Below are 24,085 nucleotides of genomic sequence, written 5' to 3' on the forward strand. Positions count from 1 at the left end.
TTTAATGCACATTTAATTAAGCCCTCTTCTGGTGCATAGACTATCCAAGGCTTTCAGCTCTGAACCAGACACACTGATGGCAACTGCAAACCCAACATGGGGACAACAGAAATGAAAATGTGAGTTCAGTAATCCAGCCAGCCAATAATCACAGCATTAATTTTTGCAGTATTAGAAATGAGGTAGCTCCTTATTTCCTTATTCAATCTCTTCCACATCACTTTTTGCTGTTCCAGGTACTCAGAGTAACAGACAAAAAGGAGATGAGATGAGCAGCTGGTTTATTTCCAGAACTGACCATGTATCAGGTGCTAAGAGGCAACTTAAAAAAAAAAATAAATAAATAAATAAATAAATAAATTAAAAAAAAAAAATGCCGTTTACACATTTCCTCCAAGCATTTTAAAAGGCGATTTCTGTCCTTTGTCTGAGGATGAACTGCCCTCATACTCCTCTCTTTCCAGTGCATGTGAGGATGTAGAATCCTATTTTTAAATCCTGCTAAAAATACACTCAGTTCACAGGGGACAGAAGTACATTCTACAGCTGTAGATCTGTGAACAACATCAGTCCCTCGTTTTTGGGATGGTTGGAGCAGTCTACAGTCACTGCCACAGCTTAAGGAGCCCTGTCCCCATCCTGCCTCCTGGCTGGGGTGAAGACTGTCCATCACCACCAACACACTCTGCTGAACTAGGGAGAAGATGCAAATCTCTTCTGTCAAGCTGGGAATTGAGTCCAGGAGCACTTTTTCTGACCAGAGACAAATATTCTTTTGAGCATAGGGTAAAATGCCAGAAACAGAAGATTTAAATATCTAAGTTATGTTGCATTTTTATACCTTGCCTGTGTTTCTGTGCTACTTTGAATTTCATAACCTTTACCTAATGGACACCACAACAGGGAAACTTAAAATAAGGGAAAGATGCTGCAATCAATTAAAGGCTGATTTGAATTGCTAATCCTGCTCAACTCATTACTGAAGAATGCAACGTTTATCTCCATTATGCAAATCTTTATCCCATTCAGTCGGTTAGTAAACACCATTAAAAAGCCAGGTTTCATTGTATGCTGAATCACTGAGCTGAGCTCTAACATTCCTTACAATTACTCCTGAGGTCTATCTAATCATGTTCTAATTAGGTCTGAAAGGAAAGAATAAACAATGCGTTTCTATGACAGCAGGGAGCTCAGTGATAGAAGAAAAAAGGAGTTGCATCTATATTTAGAAAAGTCTTTAACTAAAAAGATTTTCCCTCAGCTTTCTTAAACTGTTTTCAGAAATAAATTAATCTTCCCTGTATGTGAAGTTCACAGGCATCAAAATTTTTTTGTTTGTTTTTGGTTTTTTTGGTTTTTTTTTTTCTCAAGGACTTTACTAGCACCTGGTGGGAAGGATAACAGTTACATACAAACTCCAAGAAATTTGACAACTTCACCCAACCTCGTTTTTAATACAACACAAACTCTACACAGTTCACTCTAGAGAACCTACGCAGTGCTTCCATCTACATAGCTTTTAGCACTACAGTCCTTACACTGAACCATGGGTCACTAAAGACTATGGATATATTGTGAAATAATCAGCAGGTTTGGCATTAATCTAAACTTGAATGCTGAGCTCAGAAGGGACAGCAAAAATTACAATGATTTCAAATGTTAATTTTAAATTATGCCTTCTATTTACTTGTGTGGTCATGATGGGCACTGGGTTTGTCTTGGGGGAAGGTAGGGAGAGAAAAAGGTAATGCATTTTACAAGAACTATAGATAATACATAATTAATTTGAGTTTTAAATGGTAGCGCAAAAGATCATGGGTTATCAAGGTGAAGAATGTTAATTAAATACAGATTTACATTTCTCTTTGCAGACTTGATAACTGTTGTGAATCCTGCTACAATCAGACCAAGGATTAATTAATTATATCCTTTACTGAACAATAAAAAAGCCACCCAGTTCAAAGCAACACAATGCTTTGTGATGACTTCTGATGGAGTGCTGCTTTTGACACAAACGATGATGTATGTATTGAATAATTTACCTTGAATGTAGCAAAGGCATCAGAAGCAATATCAAATGTTGACATTTCCACATATTTAAAAAAGTCTCTGAACTGTTCAGAAAATAGTATGATTTTGGCCAAGGGTTCATGGCGGATACACTCTCTCAGCATAATTCCACAACGTAAGGCAATATTTGGGGATTCATATCTGGAGAATGAAGAGAAACAGAAAATATCAAAACATAGAAGAACAATGATAAACAGGCACCTTTCCAGCAACAGGGAACACATGTGCCAGGAGGGACAGCACACACGGAGGGCAGCTCACAGTACACCACAGTGCTGTACCCAGCTGCAGGACCTCATCCCAAAGCTCAGGAGCAGACACACAGATAAGGCTGCCAGAATTTTTCATTGCAAACCTCTCTCTTCCCAAGCCAAAACACAATTTGGTGTAAATTTGCACTACACCTCCCCTCTGTGGAAAGACTGTGGGGAGTGTGCAACGTTTCAACAGAGCTCCTTCACCTTTTTGGATCTGTGAGAAAGCACAGCCCGTACAGTGTAATAACCTCCCTTTTCAGATTTAATTCTGAGCTCTTCAGTTTATCCAAGAAAACTGTAACACTTCATGACCATCCATCACCTCCCACTCCTCCTCTAGAGGACATCATCCTGGAGTACTAATGAGGAAGGTAGGAAGAGTCTCTCCAGGCAGTCTGCACAGGATTAAGCTTTCTGTAGCTATGATTTTTTTTTCTTTTTTCTTTTTTTTTTCTTTTTTTTTTTTCTTTTTTTTTTTTCAGTTTAAGGGGAGTTCTGCTCAATTCCTCTTCTGCAGGGGGTTCAGGACACAAGCACCCATTCCTCAAGTACAATCCTGTTATGGTACATGCACTGCAATAGCCAGGAGCCAGCACACATCTCGCCCTTGGAGAGGAAGGGAGGGAAGGAGGGGACAGGCAATTCAGATCATCTTCTATTTCTATAAAGTCTTGAATTCTTTAAAGCTGAACTTAATCTGAAACAAAACTGTTAGAAACACATTAAAAAACAAAAAGGATGAAATCCAACAGCAAAGGAGGACTTAAAATAAACTTCTTCCAAAAGTCTGCCAGAAATCAAGTGGAAGTACTGAAGTCCAAGGGGACAGAAAGCACCCTCTGTTTCAACAAACTGGTTATACTATATCAGAACTGTGTATTATCACCCAGAGCTTATCAGCATCGTTTTTCCTTTGCACAATTAATTCCTATCACTAGGCCAAAAGAAATACAATTAAAAAAAAAAAAAAAAAAAAAAAAAAAGGAAGGAAAACACAAAATGCCATCTGTGCTGTAAGTGAGTGGGCCCTCAAATTTACCACCAGCATGCAATTTAAAAGAACAGTAGTGTTCTGCAAGCATACCAGAGCTGCATACTTCAACCTGCAGTCAACAATAGTTGGCTTAAGGAAAAATGGATTGCTATTCCAAACAGGCAAATGAAGCTTCCCACCCCCAAGGAAATGCAAGCACTTAAGGAGTGGGGTTTGGGGAAGCTTTTGCAAACTTGAATTTCTAACTCTTGAGACAGCAGAAATTTACTGATGTTTCCCATTGAGGCATCAACTCCATTAACAGGGATACTAATTTTTAAGGAAAATGAGGCAGAGCTGCTCCTAGGAGTGCAGCCAGGAAAATATTTAATAGTTGGCTAATGAATATTTTGGTTGGAATAAAAACAAATTACATTGTTTCCAGCACAATAACTTTTAAAAACATTAAGTATCAACAGAATCATTCTTAGTCAAATGCTCCATTATCTGGAAGTGGGTTATGGACCTTTGGCTGTTCACACAAGAGAGGGAAGTTGGGTTTGGCGCCTGGAATAAGCCTGGAAGAAGTTTACAGGCTGCCCAGCCATAGCTAGCATGTCCTTTGCACCCACACTTACATGCAAACCACCAGGCAAGAATGATAGAAATGTGTTTCAAAATCACTTCTAATGAGCAATTAGTGCTCTATGCTGATGAATATCCACAGCAGGAAAAAAATACTGAGTTCTTCTCTGTTTGGGTGAACTTACAAGCTAAAGAAACCCCCACACAGTGAATACTGGACAGAACTAGAAAATGAAACAATGGCCTTGTATTTCAAAACACTTATTGTGGAGTTTGAAAGAGGCAAGACAGAGCAGAAATGCATTTCTGTGTAAAGGGAATCATTCTTCCATGATTAGTGCAGAAGATCGTACAAGGTGAGTAGCACAGGAAGGAGATTTGGAAGGCATAAAGCCTGGGAGAAACAAGATCTTAAACAGATATATTCTGATCTGACTTTACACTACTTGTATAGTCTGAGTTTATCCTTGAATAAACTCAAGGGGAATTCTGCAACCTCAGCCAATATACCACTAAAGCTCTAACTGCACTGTGATATGAAGAGGTCATCACAACATAGGTTGAGGCAGTGTCTAGGGTAGAGATAGTATGTGGCATGAGATATAGAGATACAGAGATATATAGATATATAGAGATATATAGAGATGATATAGAGTTATAGATATATATAAATATATAGATATATATTCACAAAGACGCTTCTAAATGTGTCACTTGAGAGAAACAATGCAAGTGCCATAAACTCAACCCTCAACGGTCACTGTCCTAGAAGGAAAATATTTTAAATTACAAAGGAGCAAAGTTATTTCTGGGCTAATGCAATAGGCATACACCTGAGAAAAAAATTGGCCCAAATTACACCTGGTTCTCTATGTACACCAAACACTGTACTCATCTGAAATCCCATACACAAAGCCTGCACCCAGAAGATAAGATGCTATTAAAGCAAGTCCTCATGCAGTAGCAAAGTCAAATAACCTACACAAATGAAAGGAAGAAAAAAGAAAGCAAACTATGTGCTGTGTGTTTTTTGAAGCTGAGAAGCTGGAAGGAAATAGGCAATGAGTAAAACCAAGCCAAAAAGGTAGGAACTGTTATCTCAAGCTGGCAGTCCCACTGGAGTAGGAGACAGGAAACACTGGGCAGGGAGCTCTGATTGAAGATCCTTCCCACCCAATGGAGCTCACATTAAGCCACAAAAAAGCAACCTTTTGCTGTTGGGGACTGAAAGGGGACAGAGGAAATTTTGCATCCAATAGAAGTAAAGTAGTCACAGTAGTCTTGGGCCATTTCTTTTATAGTCATGGTAGAGGTGATTTTGTTTCTCTTCAGGTAATGTCATGATGTCATGTAACAAACATGGAATGGCACAAGTCAGCCAAACCCACTTTCCTTTAGCAGATTTTGATTTCTATATTTCCTACAGCTTTATACAAATATATATCTATATAACATAAATAATATAATTCATTCAGCATTAAATAAATAAGAAAACATGTCCTCAAGTCACATTTTCACATGGTGGTGTCTAACACGAGGTGCTTGTTTCTCAGTCCTGCAGTTGACTGCACACACGCACCCCATGCTGTGGGCACGCAGCAAGCTGTGTGTGTTCATGGCCCTGCCCTGGCTCCAGGCACCGATTTTAGGCCTCATTCTTAGACAGTCCCAGCAGCAGGACACAGGCAGGGAAGCCATTGTCACATCTGCCATAATTACACTGGTCTGCAGCGGCTGCTCAGGCTGGGCAGGACTGACTCAGCACTTCTACTGATGGATTCAACTGCACTTTTTAAAAAGACATTCCAGAAACAGCAGTTCTGAGCCAGTGCAGTGCAGTGCTGCAGAGGGCTAGTCAAGACATCATGAACAAGGAGCCTGAAGACCACAGACACACTGCTGCATGCAGCAGGATTCTCCAGAAAAAGCATCTAAGTGATGCCATTTAAATTCATCCACTGACTCAGGTCACTTACAGTAAAATGTCTCTCAGAAGCATATATGCATAAAAACTTTACTATCATCTTAATATTCTTGGTTGCTACAGATGCCAAAGAAAATCTGGGACATAATCCAAAAATATTTTTTATCTTTAAATAAAACCCAGACATATGGTAGCAATACATGCCCACCACACAAGATCAAAATGAGTGAAAAACTGGAAAAGTAAAGACAGAGAAAAGAGAAGAAAATTATTGTATATACATATGAAATGAAAACCAGTTTATAATAATAATGGAGAGAATTATCATCACTGTCCTAAGGTTAAAAAGACAAAAAAAAAAAAAAAAAAAAAAAAAAAAAGATTTAATGCTGAAAGTTGTGGAGTTAATTACAGAAATAATTTAAAGTTGAAGTTCACTTGTGGCCACAAGCATTGCAGAAGTCTGTCCCACAGGCACAACTACTCTTTTAATGCATTTTTCCTCCTCTCTGTTCTACCACACAATGCTCCAGTTTGACTCCAGTTATTTACAGACGCCACTGTTGGTCACTCCTGCAATGCAAAAAGGTCTAAATGAACCTGAGCAGTCATCAACAATGCTATACAAAAGTTTGTGGTGAGAAATGAAGTACACATCACATGGGGAACAGTGAGAAAAAATCAGCACATAATTATTTCAACATGAAGTTTGGTGAAGAAATAACAGCCCAATGAAATAATCCTTTAAAAGTATAGAGTTCCATAGAAAGAAAGTCAATATGAAAAAATAAAGTAAGAAATCTGGAACAAAATCTGAAAACCCTGGGTTTTTTATTGTTTTTGTTGTTTTGTTTTTGTTTGTTTGTTTTTTTAAACCAAAGCAGAGAAAGTAGATCAACTGCAATGCCAGCATGTTCCAGGCAATGCTCTTTAATGAAACTCAAATTAAAGCACCTACCCTTTTAGAAGCATGAATAGGATATGTGGATGGGCACTAATGTATTCCACTGTAGGGCTGCGTGTGCCAATTTGTCTTCTCAAGATGTTGTTGAATATCTGGGAAACATCCTTTTTGCCCTGTTAAAGAAGCAAAATATATTTTTGCTTATAAAAACATGAGCAAATGACCATTTACTGTAACATCAATTTAAAGTACAAATGAAATTGAAAACAGAACATGTCAGCCTTTTATTTTTTCTCCACGGTCTCTCTGCCTCATATTTGCTGTTTCCACAAGAAGGCTCCTCTGGGTGGCTCTGAAGGCACTTGACTTCCCCACTCCCATTTTCACCTTTTTTTCCTAAATGAAGATGTGCGTTCCTCTTACATTGTCAACCAAGTCCCTGGCTATTTCAAACAGCAACACTAAGGCCCCATAACAGCAAGCCACTACCCTGAGCCAAGCATGCTGTTGCTGTGTGTGCTGCTACTCCCGTGGCCTCCAAATGTGAGTCATCCAGCTGGTACCAAACCCCTGCCACACTGCCTACACTTAAAAAGCTAAAGCTTTTCATTAGTCAAATGCAAACAACTCCAAGTGTGATTACATTTCTGAAAGTCAGGGTTACATTTAAACCTATTTAAACTGTGCCCATTATTTACCATGAAAAATGAAATAACTACTACCAATAAAATGGCTGCATCACATACGTGTCTCTGCTTTAATCAAAACTAAAGTCCTTCTCTTTGTCCTAATGTTGTGCTGTGTGCACCTATCTACACAATCACATTTTGTCTTCAAATGCTTCCCTGTGCAAACAGCTTTCCAGAAGGTCTTTCCAAATCATGTTCTATTCAGCCACAGGGTTCACCAATACAACTTGCATTAAAAATCCTTCTCCTCCCCTGCTGCTTCCTCCCTGGCACAGCAGACAAATTGATGTGTGAAGTTAAGGGAGGTGGGAGATGGCTGCACTGAGGAACAGTAACCAAGGCACTGAGTCAACAGCAGGTCACTATGCACAGGGCAAGCTAAAGCAAAAGGTCACTTATAATCTGTACATGCTCATTGATCTGTCCTGGGAGGACAAACATTCCTTGGCAGAGAACTTATTGAATGTTTGAGGCCAAGGAGCAGATAGTTTCACACGGAGGAAAATTCCCTGGTTTCACCTCTACAAATAAATCAGTGGTGAGGAACACAAAATATTCTGCTTTCCTAATTGTTCCAGCCCAGCTGGCTTGGAGACTTGGAGACTTTGGGAATTAAACAGGAGAGTCAAATCAGAGCAGGCCAGTCCATCAGCCTTTGTCTGCAACACTTTTTTTGACCCTTGGACACAATTCCAAATAGGCTAATTCTGTATAAAGTCATCCCATTCTCCCTTATCTCTACAACACCCATATCATATGCCTGGAATCCTGTGATCCCCATGGGCTTCAGCAGTTACTCCAAGATGAAAACAATTCAGACAGAGAAGAGTTGTTGAAAGGCTGAGGTATAGATGGCCAGAAATTAAGTGATCCTCTCTGGTATGCTGAATTTTATATTATTTAATACTGTGTGCATTGCAGCATAATATCCACAAGCACAGAGAAGATAGATACAGATATAGATATAGATATAGAGATATATGTATCCAATTATAGCTAATTTGCTAGAGATCAGTTATAGTGAAAGCCAGAGTTGATCTCCATGGGTTCTCCAGGAAGGAATGGAGGCAGATAGGAGGGATACATTAAAATTCTAGGAGTACTTTTGGAACACTCCTTACTTGGATCTGCAATTGAATTTTGCCTTATAATGAAATACATATGGCCACTGAAGCACAAGATAAGGCAGCATGAAGAGAAAGTGGCCAGACAAGAACAAAAAAAAACCTGCCAAGGATGCATTATATAAATGAAAAATTGTATAATACCTATACCATGATTTAGGCCCTGTTTCAAGGCAAAGTAGGGGAAAGATTATAAAATCACCTGTCCTGGTCTTGTAGTCATTTACTGTCCATTTTAGGGGCTTTACAGTTTGTGCACTTTTACGCTTACACGCATTAACATATATTTTTTTAGTTGACTTCTTCTGTTTGCACATTTACCTTGGTTCTTCAAAGTTCAAAAATAAATTTCATATTTTAAATATCTAAAAATCCAGTCTGATCTTGATTCTGGGCTCCTGCCCAAATCTGACTTTGATGCTTCATAACAATGTCATCACTGAAATTATATCTTGTTTGTTGAGTGGCAGAAGCAATAAATCTGTGTTTTCTATGGATGCCTGATGGATGTGTCCAAGTCTCCCCTACACAATCTTTGAAAACACATCTTCAAAGGCAGGTTCAGCTGTGAAAAACTGGGATCAAAGTGGGCAGAAGGGTTGGTGAGGAGGACACAGAGAGTCAGGGCAAAGCAAAGTAACATTATTGCCTTCAGAAATCAGATTTTCAGTAGTTTATGATTTGCTTTTTACCATTACGTATGGATCAAAAAATTAACTTGCACATTATAGAGTGATGAAATTGCTTGTTCAGCAAAGAAACTTAAACACCAACTGTGGCCACCAATATAACAAAATGGAAAGAGAAAAGTTGATAAACTGGAACAGTCAGTGGGAAGATATGAAGACAAAGCAGCACATGCTCATATTGTCCTCTTGTTCAGTGACATTTGGTTTCTGGTGTTTCGTCCAAAGAACATGTAAAACAGTTTGGCTAAATGATTGGAAAGTTTTTTGCAATTAATAAAAAATATATTTTGCAATAAGAATTATGAGAATTGTTTGTAATAACAGCAATTCAGTAACAGATTAGGTATTTCATCCAGTGCTTGCTTTTAAAGACTGTATGTTCAATATGTTAATACGGATTTTTTTTTTCTGGCAGAAGCAATACAGACTGTTGTGTAACTAAAAAGATGCAGAAGTGTCCCTTCTGTGCTAACAGTATCTTCTCCTCCTCTCTTCTCCATTTTTCTTAAAGGTTTTTTAAGGGCTTCAGTTGTGGGGTTTTAAATATTTTTGTAATTAGACATTTAACTGTAATCAGAGGAGACACAAAAAAGACAAAGCATAAAAAAACCCCTCCTGAACTTAAGACCCGAGAAAGAGTGAGAGAATTCCACTAAAAACATTTTCAAAAATTAATACAAAATAAATAAATCAGTCCTTGATCCTGCATTTACTGGTGGTAGGGGGGAAAATTAAACATAAATCACCCATTTTCCTCCCTTTCATTCATTTATAAAATGGAAAGAAAATTACTTCTACACATGACTCCCACAAGAGGTGTCTCTGAGAGCATCAGATCTCTTTGAGAGACTGATTTTTCTCTTCAGCAGCTGCCTGTACATTGGGTACTCCTCCTGTTCCAGACCTCAGAGGTGGAGGTTTGGCTCCTGGGCACTGGGGATTTCCCACTGATGGTCAGACACTTGTGAGGAATCACCAGCATCCAGAAGCCACAGAAATCACGGAATTCATAACAACCCCTGGGGACCAGCTGACTGCAAACCACAAGAATGACAATGACCTGACAGTGACAGAGTTTATTCTCATCCCTACCAAAAGTAAATTAACAGAGCAGATATTTATCTTGAATTACTGCAATCTTTGCTACTATAATTCTTCTTTGCCTTACTTAGAAGCAAGTTTAATTGTCACAGCAGGTGTTTACTAGGTTTTTGGCTTTAACAACAAAGTGCCAAGAAGTTCCACAGAATATATAATTTTATATATAAATATATAAAATTAAATAATATATATACATATATTCATATTAATCTTTCTACTGTGGAAAAAAATATTCCTTTCTCTTAACCAAAACAATTAAGTGGAGGACACCCAAATTACCTTGTGACCTGCTGTCTGTTTTTAACATCTTTTTTATTCCTTTCCTCTCAACTAAGCCATTTTAATTCTTTCGGCCTTTGTCACATGAAATTCTCCATGCTTCCAATTATTTTTATTCCATGTCCCTGAACCCTTTCTAAATTGGACACTCTTCAGAGACAGCAGGTAGCTGTAGCTGCACTATCCCAAAGATCATCCCTGCAGTTCACAAGGCTGGTCCTAGACAGCATTCCCAGCACCATGTCCTATCTTGTTTGGATACACATGGCAATATTTTTTTTTTTTTTATTGTTTTTATTTTAATTAAAAAAAAAAATCAGGTTTACTGCCAGTGTATGATCATGTCTTTCAGGACACAAATCAATCTAAAGCAGCAACTTTCTTCAGCCTGTAGAAAAAAGTTTTGAATCCAATGAAATTATTTAGACTTCAGAAAGATATGGCTCTAGTCACTGACAACACCAAGACCGAGGAGATGAAAAGAGTTTATGGATGCTGACCTACCTCAAAATCTATCAGCTGCAGGTTGGCAATAAGTGTCACTAGAAGGCCACTGTTGTAGAGCTCTTGTGCCAGCTGGGCCACGATTTCGGTGGGTGGCTCCTTGTCTGTGGTCCCACACAGAATTTCCTTCATTGCTTGCAAAGATTTTGACACTTCCTCAGATGCCTTTTCACCAGCAGATAACGAGGTTTGTTTAAAAAAAAAAAAAAAAGGAAACAGGAAAAAAAAGGGTGCTCTTTTAAAAGACATGCATTTCAAAACAAATGTTTCTAAATGTACTTATAATGATCATTATCTATTGCAAAATGATATCATAATTTTAGGTAATTATGGAGACTGGAGCATCCATACTGTACCCTGCAGGCCTTCCACAAGATAAATTCAGTTTAAACATGACATGCCATCACTTACAGACCATGGGCATAAAATAGGGCCAAGAGAGCAATTACCCCAATGGGTTCCATGGCACAGTGGGGCAAGAGGTGCCAGATGAAGGTACCAAACCAGGGGGCTGCTCCCACCAGAGAGGCACCTCCTGACAGTCCTGATGGGCTGTCCCAGCTCCTCTGCTGGGAACCCAAATAAATCCTTGCAGCCCTGTGACACTTAACCCAGCAGGCAGCTGAACGCTAAGCGGCCAATAGCTCCCTCCCCCTCAGTAGGATGGGAGAAGGAACTGGAGGGAGGAAGTAAATTTTTAGGTTGAGATAAAGACAGCTTAATAGGATAGAAAAGGAAGGAAAAAATAGTAGCAATAACAGCAACAATAACAATAATAAACAACAAGTGATGCACAATGCAATTGCTCATCACCCAATGTCTAGCCAGACCCTGAGCAGCAGCCCTGGGCCAGCTTTACCCCCAGCATCATGTACTGAGCATAATGCCCTGTGATATGGAATATCCCCTTGGCCTGCTGGGGCCAGCTGTCCCAGCTTCTTCTGCCCCCCAGTCCACTTGCTGGTGGGGTGGGGTGAAAAGCAGAAAAGGCCTTGACTTAGTGTAAGCACAGCCCAGCTACAACTAAAACATCAGAGTGTTACCAACTTTATTCTTATCCTAAACTCCAAACACAGCACTTTACTGGCTACTAGGAAAAAAAATAACTTTATTCCAGCCCAAGCTTGGCAGCTTGGGTGGTAATCCACCACCTATCTCTCCTCATCAGGTGTGGTTTGAGTCAGCATCATCCACAATGGATTTGCTCACTGAGCACACAGGCACTTCAGTCTCAGGCTGAGAAATTTCAATTAAATAATTTGCTTTAGTAAAGCTCCACAGCTGCCACCAAGTGAAGTAAAATAGATCTTTCACATCTTTTGCTCCCACCTGGAATATACTAATCCTGTGCAGTGTTTCAGGTACCTAATGTAGAGGATGAATCAGGAATTACCTTATAAAGTATCTTGACCAGCAGGATTACAACAAGGAAAGGAAAAAGACATGGTAACAGCTAAGCATTCATGCAGTCAGCAAGTTTAAATCAGATGTGAGTGATAATACCCCACTTCCCAAGGAAAATGACCACTGGCTGCAGCATGGCTCACACTCTCCTCACAGCTTTGCTCTACTTTGAACAAATGCAGACTCTGTGGAGGAAAGGAGTCATTTTTTCATGTGGATGTGTGTGTTGCAAATCCCACCTGCTCCAGCCATGGGGCTATGGAGACAATGGCTCCTTCTGGGTCGGGTTATATTTAATACACACATGACCTGCAGCAAGGTCGATTGGATTCTTTGGCAAGGAGTGGGAAGGAAGCAAGGAACAGGTTTGAAAGCAAAGCTGAGAATGACAACAAAGTGCCAGGCAGGATGCTAAAGATAGGAAAGCATTTCACATCTTTGAAAAACCTTAACTTGAAGTTAGCTTTTTGTTAGCATAACAGGTGAAAAAAAAAAAATCAAGACAAACACAGAAAACCCAAGAGTGATTTGTAAAAGGTAACTGGAAATTAATGGATGCTCAAAGCCAGATCAGTAATTTCTATATATCTCTCACATACATTGAAATGAAAAACTTTCAAAATCATGCTTTCAAATACCACCCCATCAAGCTGCATAACATAATCCCACAGTGCTCTGAAGACACATCTCTCACCTGCTGCTGATCTCCCAACATGTTCAATCACAGATTTTATTCACATTCATGAATAAAAATATGGAAAAAACTGAAAGTCCTAAAAAAATCCCAACCAAAACCAACCACAGTAAAAAGCCACTTTTACATTGCAGCTGCCTGGAAGACTGAAGCATTGATTTTGCACAGCATAAAGAACTGCTCTCCTCCAGTCTCTTTGTACCTACTCACAGTTTTCTGCTGGTTGAGATAGGTCAGCATGAGCAGCATGTAAATGAACATGACTATGTGATAATTTCTATCAGCAGAAGTCTTGATGTTCCTTACCATCACTCAGCAAAAGAGCCTATTTTTACCTCAAATGTTAGTGGTGTGTCACTTGAGATATCCCACAGAGCACAGATGGGATTAACAACAGGGGCTCTATCTTAGAAACTAAAGCTCTAAATCTTTATAAGAGCCAGGGAAATATTTTCATTTCAAAGGAAAAGCCCATGCATTTTTGGCTTTCCACCCTTTCTGCTGGGCTGGGTGTGAATATCTCTGGCATTCTGTAGTTAAAAAACACATTAATAACTTTGCTTTCAAGTATAAGTAGTCCTTTCAAATATGTAGAAAAAAAGTCTGCAGGACTCAGCTTTAGGTTTAATTCTCAAAGAGGAGGCCAAAAGGTGCTGTGTGAGAAAATGAAACACAGGACACCGGTGCTGGTGGGCAGAAGTGGCCACCACAGCTGCATTTCTCTAATCATCTGCCATCCCATCCACTCATCTCCTCAGCTTTTCCACATGCAATTTACATTTCATGTGTCACTTCCTCCTCCTTCACAGCCTCTCCATGGTCTGTGTTTTGACGTGGAACTCACCACCAAAAGTTATTCCCAGTTAAATCTAAGGACTGTGCCTCAGTGGAAATCCCTCACAATATATCTGGAGGAAAACCATAATCCCAAACACAGATTCTTAAATTAACAGCCTTCATTTTGACATTTCCACTTTATCTCACAGCAATTTTAGAATAATACCTTAAGTACATAAGCACAGTTTCTGGGATGGAAACTTTCTTAAGACTCAGAGAAAAAAGACATTCCAATATCCAAAGACCCAACATCTGTCCAAAATAAAAAACAAAGCACCTTTATTCACTCAAACACACAGAAAATACAAGATGAAAGAAGCATATCTGCAAAAGAAGTAACACTGGTCCTGACCCTCTTTAGGAAAATTCGAAAAAAAACCTCTGCAAGACATCCTCCCCTCAATGATGTCACAAACAGAATTTCAGTGACAAAATTAAAAAAGATTTGCTAGAAACCCCTGTTATGACTTCCATGCTACTTTTTATTTTCCATCAGTGGCAAGAGCAACAAGAGCAAAGTGCTTTAACCATCACTCCAGCAGAAGTTACAATGCAAAAGAAACAGTTTCATGAAATATCAAAGCATTTCAGCCATTTGCCTCACTCTTGCAATTAGGTACCATCTCATTTCCAGCAGAGTTTCCTTTTATCCTCTAGGTACAAATCCTTTCCATCATGACTGAATTTATGTCATTATAAGAGAGGCTGCTGTGAATAGAGGGTGGGGAAAGGAGGAAAGGAGAAAACTAAACACATAATCCTAGACAGAACAGCCTATACATATACATACTAATGTCAAAAGTGGGATATGCTGAACTTTGGACAGTCAAAAGTTGCAGGTAGGGAGAAAAAAGCAAGTATGAAATGCAGGCTGATTCCCAGCACACACATGAATTTAGTGTTTGCACTGCTGTCCCTGCACAGATGTCAGGAGCTCAACCTCCTAAGCCAAATTTCTGGTCTTTCCAACAAGTCTCTTTCCAACAAGAACTGACTCTGCATCCACAGAGTATAGTTTATAATGACCATCAACCCACAAGAGGTTTTTGGATCCATTTTGAAAGACAAGATTTTGTGTAAATGTGGAAATCTAACAATCCTTGGATTACTCTGCTAACTCAACTGCACCAGATGATCTGCAACAGCCTTGGAGATGGAAAACAGACAGTATAGATAAGTCTGCATAACTTCTCCATGTTAAATTATAAACATGTTCAACATCCCCTTCTCATAAACCTGATTTTTTTTGTCAGCATTTATGTGTCTTTCTAAATCCACCAACAGCTTCAACCAGAGCTGGAAATTTTCTAAGTTGAAGATTGTTGTCTCAGTTTATTTTCCTCACAGATCAAAGTTTTGTCACTGTTGACTTAACGGGAACATAACACAAAGAAAGGAGCTTATGGAGAAATGATTCCCTGAAATTCTATATGAAAAAAATCTTCCCTGAAAGACTGATTAATCTTCACATGTAGGACAGGCTGTGGAGAGGAGAGCCACAAGAATATGGCAAATAGGAGCATACAGCTTCTGCTTGTGTACCTAGCACATTTCCAGGTCAAAAATGTCTCTATAAACTGTTTCTCTCTTGCACAGCAGCAGACAGAAACACACAGAGATGCCTGCCAGTGCGACGTTAAATACTCCAATGTGTGATTCAGTGATCTGCCAGTACTCCATGCTATATATTGCAACTAAAAGCATAAAGCTCCTTGCTTCAGTCTTATCTGGTTTAAAAATATTCTCACTGTGTGATTCAAACCAATTTTTCTCCTTAAAAACAGTGCCAATGCAGCTCTCTCTACATGCAACTGCAAGGATCCCCAAGAAAAGCCATTAGCAGAATCTGAATCCAACAACCACGTAACTTCAGGATCACCCCAACTCACTTATTCTTGATGCAATTTCATGCTAAATGGATCTACAAGGCCAAACTGTGGATATTTTGGATCAGGAGGCCTGATGTCTGTCATTTAGTGAAACATTATGGACTAGTACTCAAGGAAGCTGGCAAAGACAATTTGGTCAAGCAAGCATAACAGGGAAACGCCTTTTAAAAGGATGTATGACCAAATGGAGAAGACAGGTTTGCCCCACCTGGACAAAAATTCCTTTTCCACTGTTAATCCTGCACTTAAGACAGAACTAAAGGTTCTAAAAGTCCTTAAAACATAAAAGCAACCAGAAGAGAAAGGTTTAAGCTCTTGGCACCAGAACCTGATAGTATCTGGAGTTTCTCCCACCTCTAGAGCAGTAACAGACCTTAGCAGAACAGGGAAGCTGAAACATGAAACGCTCCACAAAACCCCAGGACGCAGAGAGCTAGGGCAAAGGGGTGCCAAATCCTTCTTATCTCATTCCTTTGGTTTCAGTGTGCAGCAATGAAATGGAAAACAATTTTGCAACTGGCTCTGGCAGCTGCAGAATCGCATCCATGGGTATTCACGTTCCCAGCAGTCATGCAACTGCTCTTCCATGCAAATGCACACAGAGCCCTCTGCATGCACCTCATCTCACACACCAGTCCCTAGAGCTTTACCAACACGGCAGCCAGCAAGGTGAACAGCAGCCAGGAATGGCTTCCTTGTTGCTATGTAAAAAAGCAGGATTTATTGATAGAAGTATTTGCTCCAGATATCTTGAAGTCTTTTAATTGTAGCCTTAATAAAATGCTGCTCCCTTGACCCTGCTGAACAGCACCAAATTTGCTACATCACATGGAGGTGAAAGAGAGGAGAGATTACAGCGACCTACCTTGTTAGAGAGATTTAAGTGAAAGGGGCACAAGCACGACACTTCAGGTTATTTTACATCTCGCTTCATTATGCTTCTGAACACTGACTAAAGGCACTGCAGCCTGCAGTTCTACCTGACAGGAAAGCACTCAGCGCAGTGCTCTGAACCTGCTCTAATGCATTTGGGTTCATTTTCCACAATAAAACCTTGTCTTGAACCAGCTCTACCAGAAACTGCAAATCTTTCAGCACATCTAGACCACATGCAAAGATTAGACCAAGTTTCAACCAACCTCAGATCCGTTTGCTGCACTAAATTAAAAGCCTGTGACACTTGGAAGACTTTTGCTGCAGGGCAGGTTCAGAAAATGTTACCAAACCTGTAGGCACCACAGGTGGCACTGAGTCAGGCTGCCGCACCCGAAGGTGTTTGGTTAGCAGTAAGAGGGTGATGTGTTCAAGGACATCCTCCAGTGACAAAGTAGATGCCACCTGCACTGCTTTGTGCTGACTGGGCTCAGCAGCTGAATACAAGGCTTTGAGAGGTCAGGATGTCACACCCCTTTTTTTGTGAGGTTGGCCAGGCATCCTTTCTATCAATCTTCCTTTACAATATCCATCAACAAAAGACACGGCAATGCATCAGTAATAAATGAAGCAGTGTGACCAGAACATCACATGCTGTCCATTTTTCCTCAGGTTCAATAGATACGACCTCTTGGTATCATGGCTTCTCTTCTCTTCATCCCTATTTACATGCATCCTCCAAGTGCTATAGGAGTTTGTGCCAGAAAGAAGGAAGAGAGTCTAAGTTCTGAATGCCTCCTTTCCTATGTTTTTAAATACTTTCCTTCTTTTCGAGGTAGTTCCAGAGTAGGCATTTCTCATTAAATTCAAGGACTGATTGGTTCTACATGACTGAGATTAAATTGTATTGACATCTATACAATACTGTAATAAAACTTAATTAATTGTTCTTCATGACATCAAAAGCCCAAATAAGATGTCAGCAAATGTATATGCTCCAAGAACATCTTATTTTCTTTCAGATGTTGGAAGAGAGAAGGATTGTTGATAAAGAAGGTTTTAGTCCATTTTTTCAGCTCTGTCTTACCCTACTCAGTCTCCCAATTATTGCATTAAATTTGCCAGTGCTGCAATCCCTTCTTTAAATAGATATTATTTTTAAAAATTTGTTTAAAAAAGCTATTAGAAAGAGCACTTCAGAGGAAAAGGAGCCAGATGTGCTGGCACTTTTCAACCTATGGTCTATCAACCATCAAAAGGTAGCTGAGAAAATGGCAAAGCTTTAAGCACGCATACATCCATGCAAGCAAACAAATGAGAAAACCCACACATAAAAGTAAGAACCAAACATCAAAACATAGCCTATTTTTCAGTTGAGAGAGTTTAAAAAGCATTAAAAACACTATGGCAACACTACACAAATTAATAGTTTAAACAAAAATAGACACGTGGAGAAAGTGGGTCAAATTCAATCCTTATCTAAGGAGACAGATGCTAGTGCAGTCAATAGAGTTTAGTTAAAGCTTGAATGGGTACTAATCCATGAGTAACAAAAAGCATCATGAAGAAAGAGTGCAAACCTCTGTATATTATGTGTGCACATGGAAATGCCTCAGAAAAGATGTATAATTTCCTTTACACTTACAACTGGCTTCTCTGAATCCTGTCAATCAAGTTATATCCTCCACCCTCTCTCTTCCCATTACCAGAGAAGTCTTAACTGCTCTGCTGCAAAGTTGCCTCTACCTGTGTACTGCAGAGCTTGGCAGGAATGATCCTTTCTGTATTATTTAAAAACACCCACTCCAAGGCACAGATGGTTCCTGCTGAAAGTTGCACAAAGTTAATTTAGAAGCATCAAGTCCCTCTCTGTCTGACCTTGTGCCCTCCTGCTGCCAACAGCATCTTCTCATACTCACAATTTCTCAGCTGGGACAGGAAATGAGGTTCTCTGCCAGCCCTGCAGTTAATTCAGTCTTTGCCCCACTTCTCTGCCAATTCTGGCTGTATTAGCAGCTTTTAGCTGTCTCAACCCAGATACCACATTGGCTGTACTACAATAACAGCTTAATTGTCACAGGATAAATCTTCTTGTTTAAGCATCTGAAGCAAGTCCTAGTTGGAAACTACTTTGCACACAAAATCAGGGATGCTCTGGAGCTGTACCCTGGAAGTGCTGGGAACCTTGGTTTTATAGTGAGGCATAACAGTACTCTTCTGGTTCTTACAGCAGACTAGGAGCTAGAAATCTGAAGAATTGGACAGCCCTGAGTTGCAAACTTCTCAGGTCACAGGGCCACAGGGTCCAAACCCAGCTCTGAGACATCCAGGGTCTCTGGCTCTTACAGTAGCTAAACCTCTAGGCCCTTTCATGAAAGTTTGACAAACTTCTTCTCCCTCCAGAAATCAAATTGGAGGTAAAGTTAAAACCCTTGCTAGGTTTTCGAGAGCACAGAGTACAGCACTGTGCTTTGCTTCTCTTTGCTTTTGTTTTCAGGTAAATTTCTCTGATCATTCTCATGAAAAGACATTACTCACTAGCATTACTGAGTATCTTTTGAAAACCTGTGGGCCACTGAAATTCTTCCCATTGTCTTTTCTTCTCCAATTCAAACTGCAAACAACACTTAGAAATGGCATTACTAAGTTCACAAACCTCAATGGATAGCAGCAGGTGTGGTTGGGCTGACTGGTTTTGCAGGAACTATTTTTCCTGACACTTTTTAAAGTTTATCATCATGTCAGTAGTAAAGATAGTTAGCCCTTACAATTTACTTCCATAAACTCAGGAGAATAAATTTAGCTATTTTCTTTAACAGATATTTCTTTCAGGACAGCTCAGTGGAACACTTGAGATGAAAGGCAGAACTACCAAGGAGTCTCAAACCTTTCCTTCTGCAAGGAAAAGGGCCCTACGTGCTTCCTTGACATCACAGCACAAAGTCCTGAGTCAACAGGCCACCAAAGCTTAAACCAATCCAAGAAAAGGCTTTCCTTGAATTCTGCCTTGCTGTTGAAGGGAGTGCCTTTTTCCCGTCTCTCCTCTCCCCCAATCATCCACATTCACCCCAGGAGCAGCCTCTACCCCATAGCAATGAAGTACATAAAAACTAAGTGAAAACCAGCCTCTTCCTGTAAAATAAGCAGGAAGTTAAGTTCATGAGCTGTTTCCATTCTAATATGTCAGGGAAAGATTCTGTATCTTTTGCTCTGTGAGGAAAACACACACCAGCTGTTCTGACCTTTATGAAAAACTTACATTGAGCACTCAATTTTCTAAGTCTGAATTTCTCCTTGTCACTGACACCCAAATATACAAACCAGTTCAAAGCCAAAAATTCTCAAAACCACAGCCCAGAGGAGTCACTTGGCAAAGCAAATCGAAAAGGAACCCAAGTTTGGAGCTTCTGCTCTGAATGTCTTCTTTAATCAGGCTCCAGAGGATGAATTCAGCAGGGGAGAACAGATTCTGTGGATTTATTTAGTTACTTATTTTTTGTTTTAGTTCAGAGACAAATTCTCTCTTCAGTTTTCAGGTTACTGAAGGTATTTCAGAATGAAACATCAAATACCAGAGACCTCCCAGAAATCCATGTGACTTACTTTACATAATTAACACCCTCTGAGCTACTTGCTTTGAACCAAAAAGTTTCAAGAGGATTTCACTAAGGGTGCAAAGGGTTCCATATCTACCTTTTGGGTTGGGTTTGTTTTCATGTAACTTCCTGCAGAAGGTGGGGGAAGCACAAGCACAAGCATGCACACATGCAAACATCAGTTCCATGGAAAATGTATTAGTGTCCCTTATCAGCAGCTATTTCTGCTTCCACTGACAGTCGCTTTTAACTTAAAATTAGTCTGTTGTTAACTAAAACCATGTACTTCTACTACAGCAATAGTGTAGAGGGCCAGAGTCTCAGATGCAAAAAATAAAATCAAAAATAAATAAAATTTTATGCAAGCACAAATTCCTAACTGGGAGCATTTTGTGTGTTGGGATGTACCTTATCAAGTGGTCACTGGAAAAGCAGCAAAAGTAACTTGAGTCTGTATTGTTGAATTAGAAGAGAGCAGTAATATTAGCAAAAGCCTAGAACTACAAATAGAAAATTAGTAGCACAGCTAGTTTAGGAAGCACTGGCACCCAGAACATTAGAAAGGATGGACAGAGTGAGATCTCTTTTATACACATCTGGACACATACAGCTTTCCTGGTTTCTGCAAACTTCTGTTCATCAGAAGTAGAATTTTTGTCTGTGGGTACCTACATATTAATTGGCAACCTCATCTGTTATCTTGCTAAAACCATTAACAATACAATAGTTTTCACACAGCCTTCCAAGCTGTTTTGCTAGATTCATTACTATTTAAAGTAGTGGGAGATCACCCTTGGTTTTGCCTGAGGATCCTGGATCTCAGCATTTTCTGTCTGACCTCCCGATTTTATGTATTTTATTTCTGCAAAAGCCCTCTGATTTCAGCAGAACCATTCATACACACAGCCACATCCACAGACAAGAACTCACAGAACCAGGGTAGTGACCAAACACAATGTTATTCCCTTTATTCTGCTGTTCTCCCAGCATAAAAACCTTATTAGTCTTTTACAACATTACCTCATACCTTGTCTGTCTTTTTCTCTTGTTTTTCCAATATGGCCATGTTTTCTTTCAGAACTTTCACAATCTCAGCAGGATTTTTGTGCGATTTACTAAACAAAGGCATGGTCTTCCTTCACCTAAATTTCTTCCTTCAGGATAGAAGAGGACAGCCTTAAATCAAACAAAAAATAAAAACAGCTTTTAAGGTTTATACAAAAACACAATAAAAACACACAAAGACATTATGAACACGAAAAGGTTGTGCCTCAGGCACTACATTTTGCTTCAGCCACCCAGTGGAGCAGTAAAAATTCTCATGGGTAGTTCTTGCAAGTTCATTGAGGATTCACAAACTTTGGATTCACCATGGGAACATGAAAAGCAACTACTCAGCATCTGCACAGGAGGTGGATGCTTCCTGCAGGAAGCTCTGACCTACAGGTCAGCACTCCAGCAAGTCCATGTCTATGTCCAGTGTATTTTGGACAGCGCACATCTGGCAGGCTCCACTAGATTTCACATATGTATTTCTGTCAGACTTCACCAGCTCCATCACAGTGCAGAAAACCAGCTGTAGATGCCAGCACACCAAAAGCACCCTTCGTTTAGAGCATTGCAAATTGGAGTCCCAGCTTCTCTGACATCTCTCCTTCTTCTTCAGTTGTTTTGCTTTGTCAGCCTAGGGGACCTTGAGAGGAAGCAGTTTAAGCTATCTCCTAAGTCTGACAGACTTCAAGAATCTGTGGGTCAGATCTCACTTGTGTAGAACATTGCCTGAGTTAAATAAGGAGCAGAGGATCAGGCCCAAATATAAACACAAATGTATTCATGACATTTAAATGACAGACTGAGCATTTTAATGAAAATTGATTGTTTGTTTGATTTAAAACATTCTCTTTCTGTATGGTTAGAAAGGAAAATACCACATCACAGTATTTATATATGAAAGAAACCAAGTAGCTCAGTTTCTGATCTTACAAAGCCTCAGGCTGTGAATTCTTATGGGTTTTGCTGAGGGTCCAATACAAAGATCTGTTGAAGTCAATGACTGACTACAGATGGGAATATGTTCTGGTTAGAAGCTCAGCACTGTTCTGGACTGCATTCCAGTTTGTACAATAAAAAAGAGGTAAAAGGGGGGAAAAAAGAACAAAAGGAAAAATAATTTCAAACTTTCATCTTCTTCCACAATAAAAAAAAAAAATCACAATTCCTCCACACACACATTTGTAAAATTAATTGTGAATATATAAATACACACAAACCACTTCTATCCCATTATTCTCCAACATTTGCAATTTAAAAAATGCTTTATACAAGAGGTTTCAAATGAGGGAACTAAACAAGCACAATACACACAGCATAAAGAAAAAAAACCCAGTGGTCCCAAAGAACCAACTCCTCTCATGCTTCATTGTTACTATGGGCACACTACAGAGTCCATCAGGAAATATGATCCCATTTGAGCCATATATCCATGTGTTACTAATCCCCAAATAACCTACGGAATTAATACCCAGATTAGGCATACATTCTATCGCAACTATAAATAGTAACCATATTAAACAGCCAAGTACAAAATTCAAAATTTAAAAGCAAAATCTATACAGTCTTTGTCCTAATACGTTATTAAAAAAAATTTCGAAACTATTGCAGATTATCTTTAAAGGAAGAGTTTCTAGGACACATAGGAAATATTTTTATATGTCTTATTTAAACCAAAGTAGGTGATATAGGTTCTCATCTGTATATGGATTCTCATTTGTTGCTAGGTCAGTTTTACGGGGATATTTTCACATTCAGTGTCTGAATCCTCACCACTTTCAAGTTCCCATCCTCAAGCTCCTCATGATCCTGTTCAAATTCATCTTTATTTCTCCAGTTTGGGCTACATGACCTTCACTCCTCAGCTGAGCTCCCAACTGCAGAGTCCTGCTCCCACAAGGCTCAGAGGTGCAAGTTTTGGCAGCACCAGTCACCAGAGCAGAGTCCCACCTCAGCCTGACAAGGTGCAAGTTGAAGCCTGGGTGTAATAACAACTCAGCCTTTGGGCCACACTCAGCTACACACAAGCACTAGAAAAGACTGTGATGCCAGTATTACACAATAAAGTTGTTTAGATGCTGTTAGCAAGCACCAAGCACTCTGTAATCCCACAGCTGATGCAAATAGAAGATTAATAATTCACAATACACTTTGAGAAGAACCTGATTCTGCACGTTTTTATTATCCTGAAGGCATGGCATGAGGATGTGATGATGCAAGAGAGAGAAAGTCTGAAATCAGGACCTTAACAGGCAACCAGAGAAATATTTAATTATTATTATTATTATTTAATTATTGCATTTCAGAGAATTATTTTCATCCAGGCTGGGGCGAGTATATTCAGATTGCTAAACTGAATAAGCATTCTAACTGAAATGCTGACAATAAACTATTATTTCCTCTCAAAAATTAAGTTACACAGCTGTCTAGTGTGTCTGTATTTAAAATAATCACTAATTTTGCCACAAAACCAGCACTTTTTCACTGCATAGTTCCAGTATCACCAGCAAGTGACACCACAGCACTGCTCAGTGATAAAATACCATTTTTTTCCACTACATACCCTACCAGCATCTTAATCACAACAGCAAAACCACCAATAATAGGGCAGGAAGGGACTCAAGAAACTATTTAATTCATTGC

At 39.5% G+C, this 24,085-nt stretch overlaps 1 protein-coding gene across 5 annotated transcripts in view; it reads right to left on the reverse strand.

The window, feature by feature from the left end:
• The window catches only part of CAB39L (calcium binding protein 39 like), a 61,344-nt gene that overhangs the window by 12,904 nt on the left and 24,355 nt on the right, over window positions 1-24,085 (reverse strand). For 4 of the 5 annotated variants that reach the window (XM_083855135.1, XM_083855136.1, XM_083855137.1 and 1 more), the window contains 4 exons: window positions 21,420-21,568; window positions 11,100-11,264; window positions 6,768-6,886; window positions 2,043-2,211 (listed from right to left, as the gene is read on the reverse strand). In XM_083855135.1, coding sequence (XP_083711261.1) covers window positions 2,043-2,211; window positions 6,768-6,886; window positions 11,100-11,264; window positions 21,420-21,521 — 555 coding nt within the window. In that variant the 5' untranslated portion in view covers window positions 21,522-21,568. Of the gene's footprint in view, window positions 1-2,042; window positions 2,212-6,767; window positions 6,887-11,099; window positions 11,265-21,412; window positions 21,569-24,085 lie in introns of those variants that run through there. The other variant, XM_083855139.1, reaches the window with a different exon arrangement.

Source organism: Zosterops lateralis, assembly GCF_965231275.1.
Source record: "Zosterops lateralis genome assembly, chromosome: 2".
In the NCBI taxonomy this organism is placed as follows: Eukaryota; Metazoa; Chordata; class Aves; order Passeriformes; family Zosteropidae; genus Zosterops; species Zosterops lateralis.